Here is a 26,965-nt window from a genome sequence, read left to right on the forward strand (position 1 = left end):
GGCCAGGCTTCCCCACGGGCAGAAAAAAACAGCTCTTGGGGTACCCCATAAATGACTGATGGCGGAGGGAAAAAAAGTCACGAGCATTTCCTTTCTAAAGGAGGTTTGGACGTTGTTTGGGATTCCCCTGTCTCCCGGAGGAGCCTCCAGCTTCCTACAGAACCTCAATGTCCAAGACACTCAGATGTCACCAGCTTTTACAGAGACACATAAGCAGAGAGGTTCTATAATGCCTTGTATGACTCCTTTATAGTTGTTTCGATAACCTCAGCAATACACTAAGTTAAGGCTGGCTGTGTCACAGTACCTGAGAAGTTTATAACAGAAATTTCCGACTAAGGCATCCATTACAAAAACAAAACTAAAGAGCTACAATTAGTCCTGCTGACTGGTCCATCTTTTAGGAACACAGGAAGGGTATAAGTGGCCATATGGGAAAATCTATTCTCATATTTTTAGTGCTGAAAGCCAAACCTTCTCAAGAGACACCGTGAATGCATTAAAAGTTGTAGATATTTGATTTCACTTCAGAGTTTCACCATCTCAGCCAGACTGCTAATAATTTAAAGGTTAATTAATTAATCGTCTGCCACGAAAAGCGTCCAAGGATTCTGCGTTTTAAATTAAGTGGAGCGACGAGACAACTAAAGTACACTGCCGTATGTACACACTTGCAACGCGCCGCTGTGCCCTTTCGGTCGCGTTCGGGTCGCTGTGACAGCGCGGGACGCTCCGCCGCCCGCTCTCCCCGTGCTGCAGCACCGCGTCCCGCGCTCCTGCGCGCCTCCTCGCCGGCCCGGCGGGCGGAGAGAGGAGCCAGCCCTTCCGGCCGGGGCTTCGCACCGGCACCGCCTCGTACAACCCCCCCTCGCCGTGCGGCCTCTCCCGTAAGGGCAGGCAAAGCATGCTCCTCCGCCCCCGCCATCCCTCCTCCCGGGGGTGTGCTGGGACACCGGGAACACACGCCCTATCCCCTTCGGACGCTTGCAGCCGCCCAGGTACGCTGTTTCTAGCTGCAAGGATTAACAAACCCACTCTGTGACCCTCCACGGGCTGACCACCTTCCGTGGATGGTGGCGGCCAGCGGTACCATCTCACCGGACAGCCGAGGGTGGGGAGAGGAGGGAGTCCCTCCACCCGACCCCAGGGTGCATCCGACGCGCGGGTGAAGGCAGCCACCCCGCCGGCGACCAGGTCACGGTGCGGCGGCTCCCCGGGACCCGGCCGCCGGTGGAGCTGCCACGGCCGTCCTGCCGGAGGTCAAGCTCAAACTTTGCTCTTGCAAATCCTGGCCGGACCTGTTGCCGTCGGGCTCCGCGCAACCCCTCCCCGCTCCTTCCAGCGCCAGAGCAATTAACGGGCACATCAGCCCTGTTGGGCTTACCCCCTGACTTATGTGAGAGAACGGGCGAGGGGGCGCCGCTAAGCTCTTGGTGACACGCTAATAACCACCGGTTGTTAACTGCGACTCACCTGCATCCTGCGCCCTTAACTCGGCCGTCCCCGGCGCTTCTGCCGCACAGCCGCGCAAGTTCAGCCACGGGAGCGCTGCGGGACGGCTCCGCCGCGGCAGGTTGGACGCGGGCGGTCACTTGCCCCCGGCCGCCCCCCAGGCCGCGCCTTCCGGGGACACGGCACCGTCCCTGCCTGCGAGCCACGAGTCCGCTCTCGCTACGGCAGATCACGGGGCTCGGAGCAGGGCTCCCCTTCTCCGCTTGCCCGAGCAACCTGCTGCTCGGCCCTGCGGCGGCAGCGCAGGCTGTGCGCGGCGCACGGGGATTCCCCGCCGGACCGGCGGCCGCGCTCCCTTCTCCCGTCCGCCACCTCCGGCACCGGGGTGTCCCCCTGAGCGCGCTGCCCCCCGCCCGCACCCCTGGGGTCGCCGAGCGGCGCAGCCAGCCGCCCGCGCAAGCCCGTGGCCCCCGGGCGGCCCCACGCGCGGAGGGGAACGCCCTCGGGCTCGCCTTACCCGGTTAGCGGAGGGGACCTGCCGGTAGCGCTCCTCCTCCGCAGGCAGGGCAGGGAACTGTTGCATGGAGAGCATGCCCTGGATGCTGCTGAACCCTCTCCACTTTGGCCGCCCCCCCACTCTTCTCTACCTCGGTCTCTGACGAGCCGCGGCCGCCCGCCTCCCGCAAATACACACTTGCGGGGCAGGGGGGCTCCGCATTTTGTCTGCTCGGCAGCCTCCCCCTTCCCCCTCCTCCACCCAATAATAATAAACCTCCGCGAGAAAGTCGCCACACCCCCACCCCTTTTGCACACAAGGCTCTACCCCTTGGGGACAAGCTGAGAGACAGCCCACTTACTAATTTCGCCCTAAAGCCGTCCCCCAGGGAGGGCGGATGAGGTGGGCACAGCCCCCCCCCCCCCCCCCCCCCCCCGATAAAGGACGCCTCGTCACGCCGCGAAAGGCTTCAGGTGGCAAGACAAGCCTGAGCCAGGGATGATGCGCGGGGCAGAAGCCCGCGGAGCTCGCCCCTCGCATCCCTTACCTTGGCTTGCTGGGGCTCTGCCGCGGGCGAGGCGCCGGGGCTGCGTCCGCAGTGCCCTGGCGCTGCCGGCTGCCGGCGAGCCCCCGGATACGCACTTGCGGCTGAAGCAATGCGAAGCCACCCCGGGGCACGGAGCTACCGGCGCTCCTGGCCCGCCGAGTTGGAGCGCGGAGTTCGGAGCGGGGGATGGCGAGCCCGGGCCGGGCTCCCGGGTCCATCCGTCCGCCGTTCCCGGGCGCCGGAGGACCCGCCTGCCTTCTCGATGCTCTTTATTTTACGTTACGGTCATGAAAAGGGTTTAATTTCACGCCAGGGATAGGAAGTTTCGCGCCTACGGAAACTGCAACGCTCTCCCCCGTAGCACAGTCGCTCGCCTTTCCCGAACCGATCCTCCTCATCTCCAAGAGGGCTGAAAGCGGCGCCGGGCGCTGCCGCCGGCACAACAGAAGCGGAGGGGAAGGAGCTCCGGCGGGAGGAAGCTCTCCCGGAGCCGGGGCAGGTTTCTCCAGCTCCTTCCCCGCAGTGAGGCTCCGCTCCCAGGCCCTCCGGGGGCCACGCAAGCCTGTCGTGCCCCGGTCCCTCCTGTGCGAGGAAGCGCTCCGCGGGAGGACAGCGGCGGCCGGTCCCTCTGCACCTGTCCCCGCGCTGCTCCCAGCGGCCTGATAGCTGCAGGGGTGGTTTGTGGCACAGCTCTTGAACGGCTCTCATGCCAAGGCACAAGTGCCGCCTGAACCTGCGAATGACAGAGCAAAAGCCCCACCCCCCTGAGACATCGGCTTTTAAGACTTGCATTTTGATGCATTGTCCCCTCTTCCCTGTATCTCCATCTAAAGATGTTGAGTCTGACAGAAGCCTGGCTCTGTGTACATAATGGAGCTCGGAAGCACTATCCAAGAAAGATAAAGTCAACAAGACAAAAAGCATGCTTGATGGGCAGAAGTGGGCGCTACTAGAAGAGAGCTGTCACTGGCACCGCGACTGGATGCTGAGATGACGTTTGTAAAACAGAAAGGCTTCCAGTTTTTACTGTGCATGTTTTAGTGCTTCTGAAATGCTAAAATTCAAACTGTGAGTCAGAAAACACCCCAAAAACGTGCTCTGAACAACCCCCTTGACATGAATATGGCTTCATCCCTGGTCACCACTCTTAGCTGGCAGTGAAGATGATACCCCTCATATATAGAGTTTGTTTATATATGTCTAAGACAAACATTTCTTCCTAGCTTTTTTCCAGATGCTTCTCCAGGTATCTTTATTTCCATACCTTCAGATTTAGGCCCTGTCACTTTCTGTTTGTGTGCAAACTTTACGGGGCAGAGGCTGGGGGCTCTGTGCTTCTGGAGTGCCATTGTACTTAAGTAACTCCTGCTCATAGTAATTCAGTCCTCCATCTTTTTACCCAACCAAGCAAAGTGCCCTCCGGAGGAAAGAAGTGGTTTTGGTTTTGTTTTTAGAACAATTGCACAAATAATAGGAAAAGCATGGAAAGAGACAGAAGCAAGAGCATTTATGCAAAATGTGCAAACTGCTTAATGTAAAACAACAAATATTTTGTGCTGTAATGCTGCTAAAAAGAGGAATCAAACCATAATTCATTACTTATTACAGTATTTTACAGAGATTAGTCAGCCCTGTCAAAAATTACAGTAAGAACAACTGAAAACTGAAGTCTAAGAGGTGCAGTAGGTGGCTCAGGCTGCAAAAGGAAGAGGATGTCTTCTCGTCAGCAGTAGTACTGTGAATTCAAAACCAAGCTTGACTCCTAATCTCATACTAATTTCCTCAAGTTGCGGAGCCACTCAAATTGCAGTTTCACAACTACAAGATTCAGCCACAGTTCAGCACATAGAGAAAGCCAAAGCTGAGTTCTGGTTTTGTTGGCAATTTTATGGAAGTCTATGGAAATCACTGCATGAGAAAGAATTACTTAGATTAAATAATACTTGGTTGAGTTAAGCCACAGTTCCCTCAGAGTATGACTGCTTTCTAGATAGCTGCCATTTAGCCCACCTTGTGACTGACTTTATATATCACAGAGCTCATACTGATACTGTCCATACCAGAAACTTGTTTTCTGGTAGCATGGCATATAAACATTTTATTGCAGAGTCCAAATCATTCATTAACATGTAACCGTTAGTGGAAAAAAGCAAGCATGTCTCAATTATAACTAATTTGACTTAATTTTATTTTTTCTCTAATTTTTACATTGCATTTCCCTTCCTAGTAAATACAGACCACTACAGTATCTTCACTTTATAATTCTTTAGAGCGATTGATTGATTTAATTGAATGATAAGGGCAGACAGAAATCTAAATTTACATTCATGAAGCAAGAAAAAGGAGGGACTTAAATGCCCATAGATAACTGGTAATGGGATGAAATCAAAGCAGAAGAGGGATAATCTGACCTACATGAAACTGAGGACAGGGTCGCCCATGGACTGTCCACACAAGAATACTCCACCCTAAAGCACGCACCAGAGAGCAGCTACCACACACATCAAGCTTCCACTTCCTGGCACAGGAACATCCTTCAGACCAAGCATCTCTGTGCTCTAACTCCACAAAACTCAAGCACATTGCCCTCAAAAAGGCTGGCATACAGCAGATAATGATTTGGAGCCAGAACTACTGAGATTATAAACTCAGAGTTCAGTGCTTTAAATCCACAATCAAGCATAGAAGCTTTTGTGAACAATTTTTGGTGCTATCTACATAGTAATATTTCCTTCTCTAGTAGTTAAGGTCAGGACAAATGTCTAATAAATCAGTTATATTTCCCCATATGAGGCCAAAAAAATCATCCCATTTGTTTCATCTTAATCTACTTCCCCAACCCATTCTCGCTATGTTGTCAGAGCAGTAACATGAAGGAACGTGATTACGTAGTTCCAGTATTAATCTGAGCAGTAAGAGCTGTCACTGCCAGAGAAGGGAGTCGTCATTCTTCAGGAGAAGTTTGCTGCTTTACCACACCAGTCCTTGAGAACAAACAAATTTTCAAGTTGTTTTTGATGCGTTTATTGTCCGACTTGGTTTTTACATTAAATTAACGCCCACAATGGCTTTGTTATTGTTACATGGAACAAACTTGGCCAAGGAGTTTCCAACCCAAAATACGCTGACAACTTGTAAGTACCTTGGTTCAGCAGAAAGATGAATGCTCACCAGAATGCTTTCAGAATCAGGAAAAGCTCTCCCAACTTTTTTCATTGTACACATTGCTGAATATTCTGCATGCTAAGTATCCTCATGATCAGGCTTCTCGCTCTGTAATTTCCCTTCAACAGCAGGTTAGATTATATCATTTGTTTCAATGTACACTTATCAATATGCATTTTTTGGTAAATGTTAACATTAAAAATGATTGCTTATTACATTATGTAACAGGACATTACATTTAAATTGCTGAAGAAAAACCTACCTTCAGTTCAATACTTCCTTTCTAGAACTACCATCTTTCATGTATACTGAATAAAAGGTGATTTTATCTGTACCTTTTACTTTGAAGGTTGTCATGCTTGCAACATGCAGCTTCAACCAAAAAAAAAGGCAAAAACTTAACTGTAAAAATAATTTTAAATACCAAATACAAACCAGTGATTTATTAAACTGCAGATTGCTCAAACCCCCACACTTTTTTTATGCCAAGAAACAAATATCTGATTCAGCAGGCAGACCAACAGAGTGCAAATGACTCAGATGGTTGGATAAGATATACAGAACTATTTTGAATGAAATTTCAAAAATAGGTGTGTCTTGCATATGTGAGGTTCAGGAGAGATACAAATCCTTTAAGAAAGGGAAAATGCCTACTGATACACACATTTGCATGAATGGAATGAATTTGTAAAGATTGCTGTGCTTTCTTATTATAATAAAGATGATCAATGAGAGCAAGTCTTTTCCTCTTCAATATTTCACACAAATACTGCAAAACAGGAAGAAAAGAACACTAAGAACTACTTCAAACATGTAATTCAACTGCAGTTTGTTTTTATAGCTCTGTAGGGAGAGATTTCTTCTCTTTGCTGTAGAGGCAAGGATAAACTTTCCACTGTACTTATTTTAAAGAAAAAGCCAGTAGTAAATAGAAAAAGGAGTTCTAGTCATGTAAGATAAAAGCTGTTTCCACAGTGGTCACATTCACGTTGATCTGCATGTTTCAGCTCTAAAGGTATTTTTTTGTATTTTTGGACAATACATTGCATTTTACTTCAGCTGAACAAAAATCTCTCTTCTTTTTCTCTCAGTGACAGAAGAGTTACTGGCATAAGCAGTCACATAATAGCATCACCTCACTTGATTAAAGAAACAACACTTACATATGGAATTATCTTCCAGGCATCAATATTATAGAAAAGAGTTAAAGTAACAATATGGAAAATGGTTTATTCCTTATACTAGAAAATAAGAGAATTCAACAGAGATGCAACTGTGATTGCCTAGTGTAATTCCAATTAATTCTACAACTTTACATATGAATGGCCTGACAGATCATGACAGAAGTATTATGCATTTCTAAGAAGTCAATTAAAAAAAAACATAAAATACTATCAAATAGCACCAATCCATGCTAAATATTGTCAAGTTTTCCTCACCTCTCTCCTCTTTCACCAAACTTGGGTGAAAAATTGAAAAGAAACTGATTTTCTCCCCATTTTGTCAATCTACACAATCTAAAAGCTACTGCCTTTTGCAGCTTTTCCATTTTTTTTCTGCTGCTGAACCATAATTACAATTGGATATCACCTCCAATTAATACAGGGTCCCCTTTACAAAAGGGCTTTCGAACCAAAAGAGCTTTCAAACAAACTGCAATCTTCTCTACTAATTCCCACCAATGGTCCCACTGCTTTTGCAGGATTTGTGATGAAATTGTATGCCTGAATTACAGGGCAACCTAATGCCCTTTGGCTTTGTACCTCAGCTTTCACAGGATCTTGTAAGCACTTTTCAGTTACCCACAATGCTCAAGTATCCACACAAAATTTCCAGCAGAGGTTTAAAAATTCAGTTTTCTGATTTCCCCTGCCCCTGAATTTAACTTGCAGTCCCTCAGCTGAGACCATGTAGCTTCTCTCCTAATCCTGAAGCTGTGTAAACCTTTTCATCTCTACCAACCAACACTGATAGCCCAAAGCAAGGTATTCTAAACTGTCAGTAAGAAAATATTTAAACATTTAAAAGATTAGCTAGATAGTTTATACATGACTAGCAAGCACCATCCAGATGACTTCAGAATGACATATAATTGTATTGTTACACTATTCAGTTGTGGTTTTGCACACCTTTGCAAGTATCCACATGTGACATTTATCTATACAAACAGTCCAGTGATGCTCCAAGTTCAATTCCAAATTGCTTTTCTGCTGTTGGCAATGGGGGCAGCAATAAGAACAAATCCCTGTACCCTAAAACTACTTCACATCCATGTTCAGCATATGCATATGTCCACTAAATGAAGTTTTCAGTTGGTTTGATTTTGAGGAAACAAGGACGGGGGGTGGAAACGACCAAAAAACAAACCCCACAGTCTGTAAGGGGGCCCATTTTATTGTTTGTGATACAGCTGACTTGAAAGACAGTTCACATTTCCTTTCTCTGAACAAAGTTCTGACATGAGGCCCCAGAATATTCAAGCCTAAGTGATGTGAAGTTCCCCATTAGGTGTTATAATTAAAACTGACATGAAGCACAGAAATTATTGTGTGATACATCAAGACTAGCATAAGAATACTAATCTTCAATAAACCACTAAATTGATTTTACAGGAAACAAATATTCAATTAAGTATTTTATACTAAGCTATTTTTAATATTATGAAATGGAGACAAGGAGAAGTAACACAATATATTAATAGAAGAGATGTTAACGGATCTCAGTCAGACGAATTACGTCAGCACTTCAGTGTAGACTAAAATCTACTATTACTTTCAGTGTCTGAATTCAGTTTTGTGCTGTGAATGCAATAACACAAAAAGGTGACACTTCTTCCCTCCTCTGCACTTTTCTTGGCAAGTAGTGTACATCCATAATCTATGCATATTAAGTTCTGTTACACACAGACTAACATTCTAGGAATAATAGCTACCTAAAGCCCAACTGAGGTATATTAAATATTGAGTTGTTTCAGTCATTGTATACCATGAGCCATGCCACCATCACAACAGCAACTCCAAACACTGGCAGCATAATGAAGTTCTTGTATTTTTGCCATGATGATTGCTCAACTTCTACTTCATCCTTTCTTCTCTTATTCTTTCTTCGCCCTTTTAATCTGTTTTCAAAAGCTTCCAGTTCAGCCTAGATGAAGAAAAACAGAAGTAGTTGACATTTGTGTCAGAATTAAAAACAAGGAAATGTGCAGATTTTAAATAACATTCCCAAAAACCATTTTATAAAAATAACTGGTGGCCAATGGAAGTTATACATCTCTTACAGATGAGATGGTAGCACTATATCCCACGGTTACAAAGCACTTCGCTTCCAAGTATTAAACCATTGTTTAGTCTCCTATAAAAAACATTGCCAAAAATGCAACCAACCAAAGTTTTATATTAGATTTTTAACTCAGGCTGAATATGTTAAGCCAAAATGAGATTGTTATTTCCATGAAATATGTTAAAAATACATTATTTCTCCTATTAAAGAAAAGCACTCATAAATATTTAAGCTATTACACTAACGCATATGAGCATCGGCTGAAATCTTCAAAGACCTCCCCCCCCGTAATAAGGATGCACTCTCTGCTAAAAATAATTTAATAAAAACATAAATAAATAAAAATCTATCATGTTTCCCCAATTCTTTATATTTTGCATGCTCAGCTAAATTTTAGATTAATAGTTATAATCTTAGAGATGCACAAAAAGATTCCATTTGTTAAGTGTTATAGCTTAACACTTAGTCACTCCTATATGACTGTAGTAGGTACATAGCACCCTTCAAAAGGAGACACATGCCCTTAGGCCCCAAAATGATGCAAAGCAACTGTAAAAATAAGATGAATGCCAAGCTTCCACCCAGAACAGCAGTTTCAGGGTGATGCCTGGAATGAACAGTAGGATCCTCTGATCCCTGTTCCTCATCCTCCTCCACATCCTTTTAGAAGGATACCAAGAGAATACAGACAAAACTCATTTTAGGGTACAAAGCTGAAATAAAACTGGAATTAGGCAGACTGGAACAAAGAGTGTGAGACTGGGATGAGACTCCAATAAGGAGCCAATCTAATTGCCAGGAAAGTCAGAAAAGATACTCTAAAGGAGAGTTGAGAACGGACTAAAACCAGAAAATGTCCCACGATTATCTAGATTTTTGGGTAGAGTTGTCAGCTACTAGAGAAAGCATGGGACAAGGCGCTAGGGAGGACAGAGAGCAGATGAACTGAAAGAGCGAAATGAGAGCAGCAGAGTGCAGCAAGCCGGGACTGGCTGGGCAAAAGGCACAAGACTGAGCTGAAGCAGAAGAAACGTGGACAGTGAACGGAGACAAAGGCTGGCCATGAGAGGAAATAAATCTACATGACTACTCCTGCAGTGCTGCCAGGAAGAGAGGGACTAAAACAATAATGTAGGTGCATTAAAGAAACAAGACGACGACCGTTTTGGGAAATGGGCAGAGAAGTAGTCCAGTAAACACAGTTTTCCTTTGGAACTTAAGATTGCCTGATGTCTGGTCTTCCTCCACTGACAGCAAATATTTGTCAGTTTCACAAAGCGGATCTCACTTCCCTTCTTGTGCCAGATACCACTGTTAGCACGGGAAAGGGACCCATTTTTCTGTCTATTCCTTTGTACCCGATAAAGGCAGAAATGTTGGCACTTCTCTGACGATACAGGAGAAAAGTTCAGACAAAGTTCCACAGACTGCTATTTGAAACAAGATTACTTTCAACCAGCTAATCCTCCTTCAGAAAAGCAAAGTATTTTAATGAAACAGTTTTTCAAAATCCAAAATCTGGAGGCAAGTGCAGAGTTCTTAAGGTTTTATAGCTAATATGGCAGTATATCATTTTACACAGATGCTAAATAAAATTTGAGGCTTCTATAGTTATTTTATACGTGTGATCTGTAAGTTTTAAAAGCAGAGTGCTTCATGAATTGCAGTAATCTGAATTAAAATACAGGGCTTGAACAATTATACAACAGGTACTGAATTGCTTTCCTAGTGATCTTTATAAAAACATAGCTAAAAATAAATACATCATAAAAAACAAAACACAAAATGAAAAAGGTTCATGGGCACAGAATACGAGAAAGAAGCCATCACCGTCCTTGAAAAGCTACCTACGGATTTTATATAACTGTCATCGTTCCCAAAATGTCACCTTAATGATCTCTGAACAATAAAGTAATGGTTGTGCCCAGCCTTGACACTACCTTAATTTTTCAAGCTACACAAGCTCAAGCTTTTTATTTAGAGTAAGAACCTGACTTCTTTGTGTACAGACATATTAAAAGTAAAATGAAACACATTTATTTAAACTGTATACTCAAAACAACTTGATGACAGATAATGTCTAGTTTAGTGTTGCTCAGGTACTGGATTTTGCTCCTCCATGTGTTATTCTCTATATTCTTCCTGCACTGAAAGGAGTAGCAGCTCCATGGGAAAATGTAGCTAAATGAATACAAGTAACAGTGACTATACAGACACAAAGAGTATATCCTGAAATTGCAGGTCTTGTATTTTATGGGGTGCGGAGAGAGCACTTGACTTTGGTAACTTCTAAGGAGCTGTTAAAACATTTTTCTTTCTAAGAAAAAAAAGGAAACAAAATCTTTCATACAGCGCATTAAATTAGAATTCAGGTTTGAGACATCGACTTTCACTATTGAAACTCTTGACTCTTACCAGTTAGCTCAAAAATTTAATGAAATCTTTTACACTAGAGTGGGACACAGAGAGAGCTTGGTCTGAATTGTTAATCAAAAGCACAGATCTTTTTTCCACCTCTAAGCAATTGTGGAAACCCTGGCCTCACACGGTGCTTCTCAATTAGAAGCAGAGGGAAAGTTTGGCTGCTAGGGCCGTGCCGAGAAGCCTAACCAAGCCATCTCCCTTCCACTAAGAAACAAGTGATTCCATCTGTAAATTATATTAGCAGAAGCTGCTACCAAATATAGCAAATACCAAAATATAAATGTGCAGACTTACCAGAGCACTAACTAGTTTGTATATAAAGGATTTAATGAAGTATTAATCAAAATGGGTCTCAAAAAGCTGTGACTAATAGATGAATTGTCTATATAAAAATGTGCTAATGAGATCAGGAAGTTGGTACAAGATACAAACTTTTGTCAGAAGGGAGTATATTCATTAAATATATACTCAGTGTGACCCACCACCCTGTGATAGTGATGTCCTCCAATCTGCATCACCAGATGGCAGATTATGAGATCAAACTGGAGGCAAATCAATTTTAGATAAAAGGCTGCAGTAGGTGAGGTTAGTACTTGTGTGCGTTTCTAGAGCCTATTAGTTAGTTGTCCTTTTCCTTTTTTTATTGGTTTTGTCCTATCTTTTCACTGTTGTTGTCCTACAGTTTGCTAGTGTGCTATATAACTGGCCATTCTTGATTAACCTTTTAATAGGCTTGATTATGTATAGGTGAAGTCTTCTACCCCTGAAGCTGCATCCATCACAAAACACGCACCCAGAAGCAGTTGCCATATATTGCCCAGGGTACTGCTGGACTGTAACTGTCAGACTTCAGTGAATGTACATGTAGAAAGCAATGGTGGGGTGACTGAAGAGAGAAACAATCACTGCTGAAGAATCAAGACAAAAATAATGTTGCACACTATGCTGGTGGAGTGACTCTGCTACAGTTACAGAGGAGCCTCATTATTGAGACTTTACTAGAGGGACTAAAAGTTAAGTGATTTTGAGGCAGAAATCATTAGTAACTGGGAATGCCTTCTGGGATGCATGAAAACACAATCGGTGCAATCAAACACCAGCAACTTTGAATTTCTAGCTCTGGAGTTGTAAGCATGTTCTTGACATGTGTAAATGTCCATTAGTACACTTCAGTACTCAGCTTGCAGAACCATCAGTTGCAGATTACCTCTGCCTACCAAAGTGTTTCAGACATCTGTATGCAAGCTACGTTTCCTGACCCGTGTCCCAGAACTAACATTTCCACGGTCAGCTTAGAGAACAAGAATTAGACGAACTGTCTATGAGTCGTATGAGGGAATATGTGATCCATGTTGTAGACAGCTGAGGCATGAATGTAACAATAAACACTACAAGATGATCACAAAACAGTGCCCGGTTCCCTGGGCAACAGGCACCTAACTGCATGCTTTTCCTGCACGATGAGTAGATACACTCCCCTTCGAAAAACAAAAGCAGGCCTTGCTAGAGCATTGGTTGGTAGAAGTAACACTTTAATAAAGTCTCTAGGCAATTAATGAAAGTATGCATAACAGAAGTTGTGACTATCCTAGTTGTGTCTATCCTAATGAGATTGGGAGAACAGTACAAGAGGATGGGGTCTGCGAGTAAGCCTCCCGCGCCCTCTTTCAAGCAGGGAGTGAGCCAGTGTTCTGCGATAAGAACGGAGTGTGACATGCAGGTGAAAACACAAGTGTAACCTAATACATAACTGTTGTGATAACTGAGTAAAAGGAGAGTCAAAAAGCACACACTGGACTTATGATACCATTTGGTGTCAAACGCTCAGGCACAGGCATACATGCATGAACTGGCTGGAAAGAGCTCATTAAGGCTGTAACCTCCAGATGACAAACCCGCCTTAGCCATCACCACCAACCTAGCTTACAGTTGCCTGAAATACCATTAGTGTTAGTGTCTCCAGGCAGCTGGCACAGAAGCTTCTTGGATTACAATGCCGACAACATACGCTTACCAACAACAGCAATTACAGTAAATACACGTTTCTTCCCCCCTCCGAGACGTTGGAAGGACAAAGGCTCATTTAGGCTTCCTCCTTCTTTCACGATGGGAGGGAGGAGGAAAGCATCGCCCAATATTTAAATCTCTATGGAGGCTATGCAGCAATTCTGTCGGGTTTATGCATTATGAAGTGTTCGACTAAAATCAAGAGCACTTAGTATGTTAAAAATAAACTATACTATACACAGTTATAGTAATGCAAGATTAAACTGATTAATTATCATTTTCCATAAAATGATGAAAATTGTTTGGGAAAACATGTGGGCTCCTAATCATTGTAAATCATTCACAGCACACATCTTAGATTAAGGTTACAGCTGACAGGAATGACTGTGCATATCACATTACAAACTATGCATCCTTAGTTGCATGTAAATGAAATCATTTACTAACAAGAACAAGGTGGGGTAAGAAGTGGAGGAGGAAGAAGAAAGGTTGATACCTGTTGTCTTCGTTTCTCTTCTTCAATAGCAGCTTTGGCTTCTGCCTCTTTTATCTGTCCAGACATACAAAGCGATAAGCAACTGTTGTAAACAGCAGCTGAATCTATTTTCTTATAGAGCCATAATTACTCCTGTTGAATGGTTCTCAGCAAAAGTGAGCAAAGCCTCCATCAAGTGAGCTCTTAACTTATTCAGATTACAAAATATTCTTGGAAAAAGCTGCCTAATCTCACAGTTGGAAAACATGGAACATATAATGGATGCTACAAGGCTATAAATTGAACTTCTGACTTCAACTTGACAAGCTCAACTGACAAATATAAAACCTAAAAAGAATAGTTTGTTCACTAACAACCAGGAAAATTCCTAAAGACAGTCTTAAGTTTTACAGCAACTTTATCCTCAATTCAGTACACTTTACACATACAGATAATTCCTATATATGTATATAATTTACATACACATACTTCATTCCAAGTACTTTAAATATTCCCTGACTACTAGAGCAAAAGGAAACCTCTGTATTTGTACCGAATACAACATATATTGGATAATGCATAACTAAACTGCTTTAAAAGCTCTTGGCGTAATGCAAATAAAATGTAATTAAAAATGCTCCACCATCAGAAAGTCATATGAAAAGAAGTCATGGGAGTTACAATTGATAATTCTACAGAAGTGTTTCGTAGTGTTCAAGAAAGCAAATTAAATGCTAGAAATTATTAAGAAAAGAATGGTACAGAAAAAGTGTCAATATGTAAACACATGATGCACTTCAATCTTAGCTCCTGCATTCAATTTTGGTCTTGCACTAACAATAGAATGTAAAGCCTGAACATATACAAAAGACAACAGGATGGAGTGGCTTCCCTCTAAAGAGATGCATAACCAGGATTCATCAGGTGACTAACAGGGCACAAAATCCTGAAGAATATGAAGATGCCAAATATTTTTCATAATACAAAAGCAAAGGCATAAAATGAAATTACCAGAAGGCTGGTTCATAACAGAGGGAAGTAATCTACTCCCACATAGTATTTGGCTAAATCTAGAAATTCAGTGCTACAGGATGTTTATACATGCCAAAACTTTATGTCGACTGAAAAACAATGAGGCATGCTAACAGGAGATAAATCCAACAAAGACCATTAAACAGAAAGACACCAGCTCGATCTCTAGAATTCCTATAGTCAGAGATCACTACAGTAACAGTAGTAACAGAAAGAGTATACTGGGGAAGTATACGTGTCTGCCTTCTTGTGTACGTTTCTTGGACCTTTAGCATTGCGGCCACCAAATCGCTACCTTAGAAAACGTAGATGTAAAAATCTGATAAATAACTTGAAATGAAAAACAGTCTTGATCCTAATAACTGGATGACTTGCATATTAACAGTGACAATTTACTAAATACGGTTTGCGCAGGTGGAATTTGTTCCAAACAATTTGCAATTCAAGAGCTCTTGACGACTAAGGAGAAAGTACACGAGCCCATGCTTTAGCACACTGTAGCTCAAACAGTGTACGCTGAGGACAGGGTCTACAGAACAATTTTTGAAATTGCTAAACCATACATTAAATAAAAGCATTACTGAGAATTTCATTAATCTAGACACAATGGCAGAGTCTCTCTTTAGAAAAGGGTATAAAAGACCTTTTCAGCCACGCACATCTGAAATAGCCGTCTGGTGCGGAAAGAACTGCACAACCAGCCTCCTGGTATTTCACTGCCATCTAACGGTAGCACCTCCACTCCAAAAGAAAAGGGAGCCACAAATGTGGAACAAAGCAACACAAGAGCTTCTTTTTACACTGGTGTGGTCGTATTTGTATGAGATACATAGGTATATACATAGGTAGAGGGAAGCTTAACCATTATAATCACAGTATGGAAAAACATTTCTAGAACTATTTCTTTCATAAAATGTGCAGTAAAAGATGCATTCAATTCCTCAGAAGTGCATACTCACTAGCTGCTACGTGTGAGTTTTATTAAGAGTTAACACACCTTGGTTTTGGAAATTGATGGCTATTTTCCAACTGTGCAAACTGAATTCTCGTTGTAAATTTCTCCAGTTTTTAACAGATTTTTCCAGTCTTGACACATCAAACAGTAATTGACATAATAAACTACTTTTGTCAAATGCATATAATAGGAGATCATTGTAGCATGTTATTTACAAGTCAACACAGGCTACAAAAAGGTGCCTAGTAAGAATTTAAATAGAACTTTATAACTTCCTATTAAAAAACCCAAAACAAATAAATCCATGCTCTTCTGTGAGGAAGATACGCATCGCTAGGTTATGCCACAATGTCTGCGACATTGCTTAGAGCAGAAACTTGTAGTCATTTGCTCATTGCATTAGACCATTCCTCCCCATGGATTACAATGTCAGGGGCAAGAAACAGGAACTAGTACCTGCTGAAGTAAAACAGCAGCTGACACCGCGCTGCACCAGACCGAGACATGCTGCTGTGCCCCAGCTCATGCAGTCTCTTGTGAATTCACCTTGCTTTAGTGCACTCCATGTCCTATGAACTTATCCTCACACTCTTACTGAAACGGTTTGTTATGGTTGGGATTTTCTAAAGGCATATCCCAACAGTCTTAGCATTTGACCTGCTTGCAAAGTTGCAGGATTTGGTCTGTGTGGTACTTGTTAGAACTTGCCAATCAACCCTGAAAGTCTGAGCAGAAGCAGAGAAAAGTCAGCTTTACCTATTGAGTTTTTGGGTTGTACATTTATTACATCCAACACTTATCTGATAAAAACCAAGCAAGTTATGCACCAGTTCTTTTTGTTCATGTTTTTATAAAAGGCTTAGAAGAGCAAGGTTGATGTTCTCTCTCCCTCGGTGACAGCATGGAGCAATTTCTTCATAAAACAGCAGAACTAGGGAGAAGTCACATTTACAGCAAGCTAAAAAGTATACTGCAGTTGCTGAAAACTCTGTTCTCCTGGTACAGGGTAACTAATCCAGTGTGACAGGATGACACCCTTCATGCTGGACAAGTTGAGCATTCAATGGCTGCAAAACTTCCACAGGAAATAGCAGATCTAACGTCCTGTGAAGTGGCCTGGCCCTGATCTTACAGCACTAATCATCAGCAATGACAATTTTATCATCACTGATTATCACTTGTTCTCAGCAGACGAGGAAAGAAACAGTTCTAATAATTTTTTTTTAAAAAAAGGAAAATAACAGAATGTTACTTTTCTTGAAGCACTGAGAAGAAATTATAGCTACAACAGACACATTACCTCAGATGCTTTCCGTTTCATTTCCTTGCATAATGCATCACATTCCAGTGAAACTTGGCCTTCTTGTATCTTGCTGCACTGTATTTCCTGTTAAGTATAATTTGAGTCTTTTATAATAATTTCTCTATAGAAAATTTTAGTTATAGTGTCCATTTCTTTATGCAAATAATTATAAAACATTCTTATTTAGTAAAACATTGGTTACACGGAAAATAAAGCTAATGATTAAATGTTATCCGAACCCATAATTCTGTATTAAATTGTCCTTTTCTCTTTTCCTTCTTCCTCATAAGCTAAACTGAGAGCAAGAGTAAATCAAATAGCTCAGTTTAATTTATCCTCTCTTCTCTTTTCTCACTTGTTTGCCTAAGACAAAGTAAAATAACATTCTGAACTCTGGCAGAAAGAGCTAGCATTTGGAGTCTCAATAATTTCATATACATTCTCTTAAACAGCTGAGATTACAGGGCAAGGTCTGGTCATGGTGTGCGTCGGGAAGAAATGTTCTCACTCACACTTCCTCCCCTCCCCCTAATGCTGAAGAAAAAAACAAAAAGGTGGTTATCCATAAGCAGAGACTGTTCAACTTGAAGCACTTTTTCTGCACATGTCATCCTTTCTCCTGCCCAACACCCCACCTGAAAGACTTCTGGTTGCACAAGACATTTGGAGAAGCTGAGAACTCTGGGGAACTGCAGCCTGTTTGGAGGGCTCACAAGTTAACTGGGTCCAGAAAAATAATTTAAGCACCTTTTAATTAAGCCAGATAATGACTTTTTCATTAAGTCATTATTACTTGCCAAGACTTCACATCAATTTCTCTTCTTCCCCTCATAATACTATATAGTTATAATAAACTTGTCACATTACTTGGTCCCTTATCTTTGTTACAAGCTAAGGATGCTGATGCCTGTACTTGCTTTTAGGTTTGCAGAGAACCATAACTGATTACACTAGTTAGGGATTCACAACATTGTGCTTGTTCCAACTTCTGTAATTATAAACTTTCCAAATATTGTCAGAAAAATTTGTTTTTTCTTCTCAAATCACTCCAGGTCATCTGACTATTCTCCCAATGGAGCTACAAAAACTCAAGTGTGCTTGAAGATAAAGCTATTGTAAGTCACGCAGCTAACACATTTTAGAACTAACAGGATTTTATATTCTCCAGAGAATCTTTTGTTATTGCAGCCCAGATCTTCAGCTGGTGTGTACTGTTATAGCTCTACTAGAGTAAATAGGCATATTCTAATCTGCACCAGAGACAATGCATCCATACAAGCCTAGGAACATGCAAAGAAAACACATCGTTCTCAAAATTGTAATTTAGAAATTTACCTTTTTCAGTCTTTTACAGAGACATCGGAGTTTAACCTTCTGGCTGCAGTTCAGAGGACAGTTTCCTGAATGGCAAATCTCTTTACACCGGTGACCACAGGGCAACTATAAAGAACAGAAAACACAAAAAACACCCACACACCAATTAATGATTGTAAAATTACAAAGAATCTATGAACTGGTTTTATTTAAGACATTGCACCTTAACAGAAAACTCATTCAGTTTATCAGTTTTTCCACTTATGAAATAGTTGATTTTTTTTTTTTGCAAAAGTTTGTTATTTACTGTATTTCAATTCCTGTAGAATGATTTATCTTTTATTAGCACATCTTGATTAAAAACCAATTTCTCCTTTCAAATGTTTCAAGAATAGTCATCTCCACAGTAATTTACACATCAATTACCTTATCTGTCTGTATTTTGGGGGAGTAGATAAGATAAAAAGAAACTGAAAACTCAAATTAAGTGTACTGCAGCAACTTGTAGAGAGTCAACAAAAGAAAGATGTGAGAATCAGAAGCAAAAACACCACAAAAGAAAATCTTGCATGCAAGAATCTTCTGAACTATACAGAAGTCTAATACCGGTCACTAATATTCTCATCATGTCCAAAATAATGTAATAAAATCCTAAAGTTCTGCATTTGGCAGATTATCCCATTTCTGACATCTGTGAGATAGAGCCTTTTTTTACCGCCAGTGCAATTTTTAACATTTATAATGAAAATATTATTATTCAATAACTGTGTTAAGAACTGAGATACTAATTTAAATATGCCGTTAGGAATGTAGCAGTGCTCCCAGCATTGTATTAGATAAAAATGACAAGAAAACAAACACATTTTTTCACTTTCTGTTAAGAACTTGACTGCAAATATACCTTCATCTTACACGTACCCATAAGAAATCCTCACAATAATAATTTTTCATTTTCAATTACATAACCAATACTGTTAATAATTGAAAGTGGAATCTCACATAAGACATCCAATCGATTTATTTATAGAGGTAGCTTTAAATCCCCGAACTATTTAAAATGGCAGTGTTCTTTATTAGAAGTGCAATTTTACCTCTTCACTGTCATCGAGGGATTAACACAACTTGGAAAATGCTGTAAGACGTACCACTTTAAGATACATTTTTTCACATTTATTAAAAATGGAAAATGTATACATACATCACTTCATCCACAAGAATGAGAATACTACATAAGATAATTAGAGAACCCAGGTGTATACACTTGTTGATTAGTACATTTGGATTCTCCGAAGTCCATTGGAACCGGCTCAACCTCTGAGCTAGTATCATGAAACACATACCTAAACAGAATGCAAAACTTTCCGATTAAAAATTATGGAACAGAGATACATATTTTCATGTCCACGCCAGTCACAAACTATTACTACACTGATAGATACTTTGCAGTTTAGGCTCAGGTTTTTTAGTCACCGTTTCAGCTCATTTCTCACAGGACTACAAGGAACCTCTAAGTCACCATGTTCAGTCCTAAAGTCCAGTCCTCCTACAGGCAGGCACCTCCTATGATCCCTCTAGGACTGGATGAAGCCTTACCATTAAAGCAGTTCCCAATTCTACTGTTTCGCTAAGGAGGCTGTTTCAGGAGCTCACTACAAGATGCAAGAGCTTTTTTTTTTTTTCTTTAAATTCCCTACATTTATTCTAGCCAGTCTAAACCCCTTAGTTCTTATCCTCATATTGAAATATTTCTCTATGTCCTTTCATAAAAAGCTCTTTATTCCCATAGTATTCCCTTCATTGAATTTCAACCAGCTTAAATCAGTGTTTCTTGAATACAGTATCCAGAACTGCATGTAATATTCGAAATGACATTTCAGCAGGAAGGACTTCGTACAATGCCTTAATTGCACCTTATTCTTAATAGAATATCTTCCCCAATACATCTTCAGCTCTCATTTACATTTCTCTCCAGCTAATCATGCTGTGACAATAAGAATGTCTGCTGTTTCCTGGGAGCTTATTATTAGCCTTGACATGCATGGTCTTACTGTTTTTTTCTGTACCTAATAATATATCCCAAATACATGCGTTTCCTTAATTGTCATATACTCACAACACTCCACAAGTTTTCATCAGAAAATTCCAATGTTTTGTGGTGCCAAGGTCATTACCGAAAACAATGCAAGGTCAGGCATCAATCCAGTCCTCGGGAAAATTTCCTTATTGTTAACATCTCTTGCTCCAACTTTTCATTTAGTTATGATGTTGTTGTTTTGGATTTTTTGGGGGGAGTGTTTTTTTTTTTTAAAAAAATAATAAAATACAAGTAGTTGTTTCCTTTAGCCCACCTTCATCCTTGTATTAACCCTCTTCTGTATCTGAATTAGCTATTCACTAAGTGGCATCGACTCAATTCCTCTGCTAAAGCCTTATGTGGCAGATCTAACCTATTTGCTTTATCTGGAGGGAAAAAAAAATATATTGGTCATCTTATCAAAGAAGAAATTTAGTTTTGTTTGGGCACAACTGATAATCAGCAAATCTATCTTGTATTTTGCCTTATTTTTAAAAGATGAGGGGAGAACTTTAAACTTTGTACACTACTGAGGTCAGACTACCAGCCAGGACCAAGTTGTCTAACAGCTGAGTCTGCTCACTAGCGACCACAATCTTTGCAAAACCTATTTGCTACTGCATAACCTCTGTGCAGTCAGAGGGTCCTTCTCCTGGCTCCCTACCCAAGAGTATCATACACAATAACATGATCTAGTCTCATCTGCAAGTCATCCCATGCTGGCCAGAACAATCCATGGTTAGAACTGTTACTTCCATCTTATTCTTCCATACTGATTAGCCACATTTCCATTAATAGCATCGAAGCCCACACAAACAGTCTTGTAAGTGACATGTCAGAGCTGCAAATTCAAGACAGTAGCCCTCACCTCAACCTCCAGGTGCTACTGCAATATAATTCTTACATTACATACCATTAGAGCAAAATTTGCATAGCACAGAAAGATGTTTAATCCTATACTGAAACCCAAATTTACATATTTAGTTTTTAGCATAGAGCTATAGAGTTCACATCCACAGGGATGGACAAGAAGGAATCTGGCATTGTAAATTTCTTTTTACTTCCTCCAATGCAAAACCAGCATAAAAAAAAAAATCAACAGGAGCAGTGAAATGAGTGGCAAGACAACATTTCTGCATGATCTGAGAAAACAAAAGCAATCTTGCCACTGCTTCTGCTGGATAAATAATGTAGTGGGAAAGAAACAAGCAAAAAAAAATCCTAGAGTGCCCATGCTGAGCTACTTGGCACTAAAATAGAAAGAGTGTGCCCCTTTAGATCTTTTTCACCATACAAGACCTCTTGTCAATAGCTCATAGACTAAAGGCCAAAATGAACAGGCTTTATGTTTGACATGGCAAGGCCTTTAAAAGAAAAGGATTTAATCCACAGCTCTAAAAACAAAACAAAACAAAAATTCTACAAGTATTTTCCCTGTAGGCAATGCATTTAAATCTTAACTTTATGTCTGGTGATGATAAAACCCCTCAGCATTTATGGAGGCTTAGCTGATCTCCACCAGAAGGTAATAAACACAATCTGTTAATACATACCTATAATAAAGAAAATAACCTGTTAATGAAGAAAACAGCACTTTTGAGCAGCAATCCCAAAAGCTAAGTACAAAAGATAAGTTTATCACTTCCAAACAAAGGGGCATACTCTTCAGTTTAAAGGGTGGCTCTGCTTCCAGAGATCTTATGAAAACCTCCACTGCTTAAGCCAGACATTGAGGAAAATCCTCTCATTATGGACCAAAGCTGTGCATTTGTCTTTTAAAATGAAATTTTTGCAACCCACATACATTTTCAAGGTATGTTTACAGAATTTAATTAAGCATTTTGGAAATGAAATTTATTTATTAAAAAAAAGCTACACATACTCTTAAAATTTATGACATTGTCTCTACTGCACTATCATGTTAAAATAAATGCATCACAATGGGGTCCCATATTTCACATCAAGACAGCAGCACAGTGCATAGTAAAAGTACAAAGTATGGTTATTTTGTCAAAAAATACTAATTACACAGAATAAAACATTAAACACAGATCCACAAATACTGATGTGAATACATAAATGATGAAAACTGATGGACTGTTAAAACTTCTGTGGAAGAATTGTCCCAAAACATCTGCAAACATGATCATAAGAATTTAATCACCCCTGATTAAAAAGAAGTTAAATTTCCTTTAACAGGACATTTTGTTATTGCTACCAAACAAGAGAAAGAACTTTTAATTAAAGCTTCTCATCCAACAGCTGTGGCAATATCAAAGACTTTGCTTCTCCCTAAAGCACAAAGGAAATGTGAGCTGTACTATATAATACTAGAAGTCATTTTTATAGTTTTACACTGCCACTGCCAAAACAAAAGCATGAAGCCTTTCAAGGCACCAGACAATATAATTGATTTTCATAATCCCCAAATGTACCATGCTACCTGTAACTCAAATATGGTAGTTTACTGTCTACCACAATTTCCATTAACCAGAAAGAAAAACATCTCAAAACTAAGACTTCCGTAAAATACTATATTCTTCTATTGAACCTAAGTTGCACTATGCTAAGCTTGGTGGAGCTACAGTATGCACTGATGTTTAGCAAACAGCAACTCCACTGAGCTCTGCTGGTGACCCAAGGTCAACTTCTGACATCAAATAAGAAAATTCTCATAAAACACTAATTTGAAATTCACTTGAGGCTGTCAGGACTACACACAAAACATTTCCAATTTAGTTTTGAACAGACATATTTGATTTCTAAACTTTAAATGTTCTAAATTCAGTAGTCTTATCCATCTTATCTTTTGGCCAAGTTGTTTGTAAGTTCTTGTCATGAGGTCCCCTCAATGGGCTTGACCTATATTTGCTGGGGAGGGGTGGCAGTGGTGGCAGGGTGATGTCTGTTAAGGGTGCTCCTTCAAATTGTGTTTATCAATGATTCCTTCAAAAGAGAACTATCAGTACAATTTGTATTATGATACAGCTAGCTAATTTTCCCAAAATATTGTATACTTATAAAAGAGACAAAATATCTCTAGCACTGTTCAATATACAGAGAAACGGGATCACATTTTTACAGGAAAAAAACGGTAAAAAACCCATACAGTACATATGAAGTTACCAAAATAGGATCTGAGGAAAGTAGAATGAACTGTAACACAAATACTACCTGAAGCAGGACTGTACTTTTATGTTTCATGAAGGCCACTAAGAGCTAGAGCTAGAATCACAGGAAGGGAAGAGCATGCATTTTTACATCATCAATTACACTAAAGAGATCCTCTGGATAGCAGAAGCTGCATAAAGCCTTATTTTTCAAGGCATCTATAGGAATGAGAATTTTAGAGTTAAATAAAAGCTTTATAAAACTAAAGTGTACTCTGTTGTCCTAAGCTTTCTTTCACATCCCACTGAATTAAGTAAAAAAGACGTCATCTGTGGAACAGGGCAATTCTGAACTGCAAGCTAGAATTCAGAACCACTACTAGATGGATTTTAAATCCCAGACTGAGTCTTGGGAATATGTCCAGAAAAATCACAACAGTTACATTAATCAAAGTCAAAGATGAGATATGGAAACAAAAAATCTTTGAAGAGAAGCTGAAGTACAGGAACACATAGTTCATGTTAAGAGATTATAAGCACTCTTGAAAATAAAAAGTAGGAAGTCTTGGAGCAAATAAAACCAAAGTAACAGTGAGGGAAATAAAAGGACAAAAATAAGAGGTAAATAGACAATGAAATAATATCCAAAAGTGTTCCCCCACCAGGAAGAGAGTTTTCAGACACCCAGATGAGAAAATTGTGACAGGCACATTCATTTACAGAAAAAAAGACATCAGGAAGACATCTACAAGGGCAAAAAGCAGAAGATACAAGGCGGCACACAGCACAGCCTTTCTGTTGGGGTTAACATAATCTTGTCTGAAAAACAGTGGAACAGAGACTGCTGGGAAACAAGCAGGAATCCTCTGAATTTTTGCATTTACTCAAAACCAAAAAAAGTTTTCTAATAAATGCAAGGATTAAAATTTGATGCTTCTGACACTGGAAAATAATGAAACAAAAGAAAAGTTTTGAACCTACATTTATCAGGTTGATGCAGAATTCAGAACTACAAGAGAGGAGGTAAGAAGGCAGAAATCTCAGACTAGAGGCCATCATAGGTAAACCAGCATGAGGGAACTGAGTGAAATCAGGGAAGGAGAATGGGTTGAATCAAATTATTTATGAGTGCCAGCTAGACACTGCATGAGACAAAGAGACGCAGCTGCACAGTAAAAGGCCAAACCAGAACAACAAAATAATAAGTGATTATGGGATAAAATATTTTCTTTAGTACAAGCATTTTTATTGCAAGGAAGGAGGATTTCTCAGAAATTCTGGAGAGTTTAGCAGCGGAAACACTTTCCAAAACATTCCTGACTATTCCTGTTTTTCCACTTCATAAATTTTCTAACCCTACAGTGGGGAATGTAGTGGGGAAAGGTCTGTCACTCTCACCACAACTAACAACAACTGAACAACAAAGATACAATAATAAGTAATGCATGGATTTCTGAAAGCACACAAGCAGCACATCATAACAGCACTAGGAGGGACAAGGAAGAAGTCATTTCTAAGCTGTTACTGATGAAAATCTTGTAGCTTCTCCAACCAGCTCTTCCACTGTTCCACAAGCTTTACTACTCAAAAGTAGTATTTCACATGAATCTTCCTTACTGATGCCTATATACACTGTTCATAGTCTAAGCATCACGCAATAAGGATATTATTCTTCTCTTCTCTACAGCAACCCTTTAGATATATCCAGATACGGTAGAAAGATTAACTGGCTTGTCTGCTGTTTCACACTACTTAACATATATTTCACTAACGCAGCAAAGCATTACTAACTCGTCTCACTTGTTAAGTATAAAATCTTTCCCCCCCACTCAGAATTGTTGCATAGAGGGATTACTAGACCTGCACTTTAGATGAGAACAATCACAAGCACAATTCTCAGTATTTTTCCTAATCAAACAGCATCTCATTATTTTGGAGATATAAATTCAAAACCAGTTTTTAACCATGTTAGAGGACATACTCTTCCACATTCAACCTCATCTGCACGCTTAAACATTCAAGCCATTAATGCCTTGGAGACAAATCTCTGATCCTTCAATATACCTTCCAATTTGACAGCAATACATTAATAACTGTGCTTTGACTACAGTTCACTAACCACCTTCGCATCTATCATTCAGCATATTCATTTAGACTAAGCTTCTCTGGTTTGCTTGGCCTATGAGACTGTATCAAAGACCTTACAAAACAGTAAAATCCACAAAATTCCACACATCCATCAAATCAAGTATTTCTTTGTTAATATGGATTACCTCTTTTGGACATTGATTTTTGCAGGAAATAAGAAGCTCCTTTTCTTTTAAATCAGCACGTGTTAGTTTTCTGTAAAAGAAAACATGTATTTTTGATAAATTCCAAATTAAAACCAACAAAAGTCAATACAATTAGGGGTATATTTTAAGTATATCTCACTGTAAAGAAAAGGCGGCTCATTTGTCCACATCCCGTGGCACTAATATAAATGACACTATTTTACAAACAAAAACACATAAATTTAGAGTATTTGAGGTACTTTAAAGAAAATGCACAAAGAAGAACATACATGCATGGGATGAATGTTTTCAGAGCAATATGCAGAGTATAATGCTTACATCCACAAGTCCCATCTTATATTTAGTAAAGCCTAGCTTACCCTCTATCCACCCACACACGAATGATTAAAAAGGAGTACAAATGATTACTAAGAAGTTTTCCGATTAAAACAGCTAGAGTTTGAAGAACATTAGTTGTAAAGACCTTTTACACTAACTACATTAATTCTAATCCTTGTTATAAAATTCTTTACATACTGTAAAAGAACCACGTATAGATTAAACATTATATAGATTACTATATATTTGCATAATTCAAAATATTACTGGATTATAAAACCCAGTTCTGCTCCCAAGACTCCATGCATTTGTAATAATTTTAGCAGTAATACCAAATAAAACACTGGCAAATTTTACATAGAAAAAAACCATTATATTACAAATTATAACCTTCAAGAGAAATTTTATAACTTGCCATAAGAGTAGCTCTCATCCCCAGACAGATCAAATGGTTTTCAGTTAGTGGCATTGAAATGAAAAGTTGGGTTCAGTTCTGACACTTACAAGCATTCAATATACAGTATTGATAGTTTGCAGTGACACTTTATTTTAAGCATCTGGAGACATGATGGGCAATCCCCAGGATGACACGGCAAAACACATCGGTGAGGACAGCCAGATGGCCGGGACTTGGTACACTCCTCTTCACACTGCAAACATTCTGGACCCGCCTAACAAAATAAAAACAAAGTACTAAAGAAAGTGCCAAACATTGGT

The 26,965-nt window shown here is 40.2% G+C and overlaps 2 protein-coding genes across 2 annotated transcripts in view; both read right to left on the minus strand.

The window, feature by feature from the left end:
* CORIN (corin, serine peptidase) overlaps positions 1-2,044 on the minus strand; it is a 170,461-nt gene extending 168,417 nt beyond the window's left edge. Inside the window, exon 1 of the mRNA XM_068403821.1 lies at positions 1,970-2,044. Within this exon, the coding sequence (XP_068259922.1) occupies positions 1,970-2,044 (75 nt within the window). The remainder of the gene's footprint in view (positions 1-1,969) is intronic.
* A 3,459-nt stretch (positions 2,045-5,503) lies between these two features.
* NFXL1 (nuclear transcription factor, X-box binding like 1) overlaps positions 5,504-26,965 on the minus strand; it is a 54,026-nt gene continuing 32,564 nt past the window's right edge. The window contains 6 exon segments of the mRNA XM_068403911.1: positions 5,504-8,804; positions 13,870-13,923; positions 17,136-17,222; positions 18,474-18,578; positions 25,910-25,979; positions 26,753-26,919. Of these exon segments, the coding sequence (XP_068260012.1) occupies positions 8,631-8,804; positions 13,870-13,923; positions 17,136-17,222; positions 18,474-18,578; positions 25,910-25,979; positions 26,753-26,919 (657 nt within the window). The 3' untranslated portion in view covers positions 5,504-8,630.

Source organism: Nyctibius grandis, chromosome 6 (assembly GCF_013368605.1).
Source record: "Nyctibius grandis isolate bNycGra1 chromosome 6, bNycGra1.pri, whole genome shotgun sequence".
NCBI classification, from domain to species: Eukaryota; Metazoa; Chordata; class Aves; order Nyctibiiformes; family Nyctibiidae; genus Nyctibius; species Nyctibius grandis.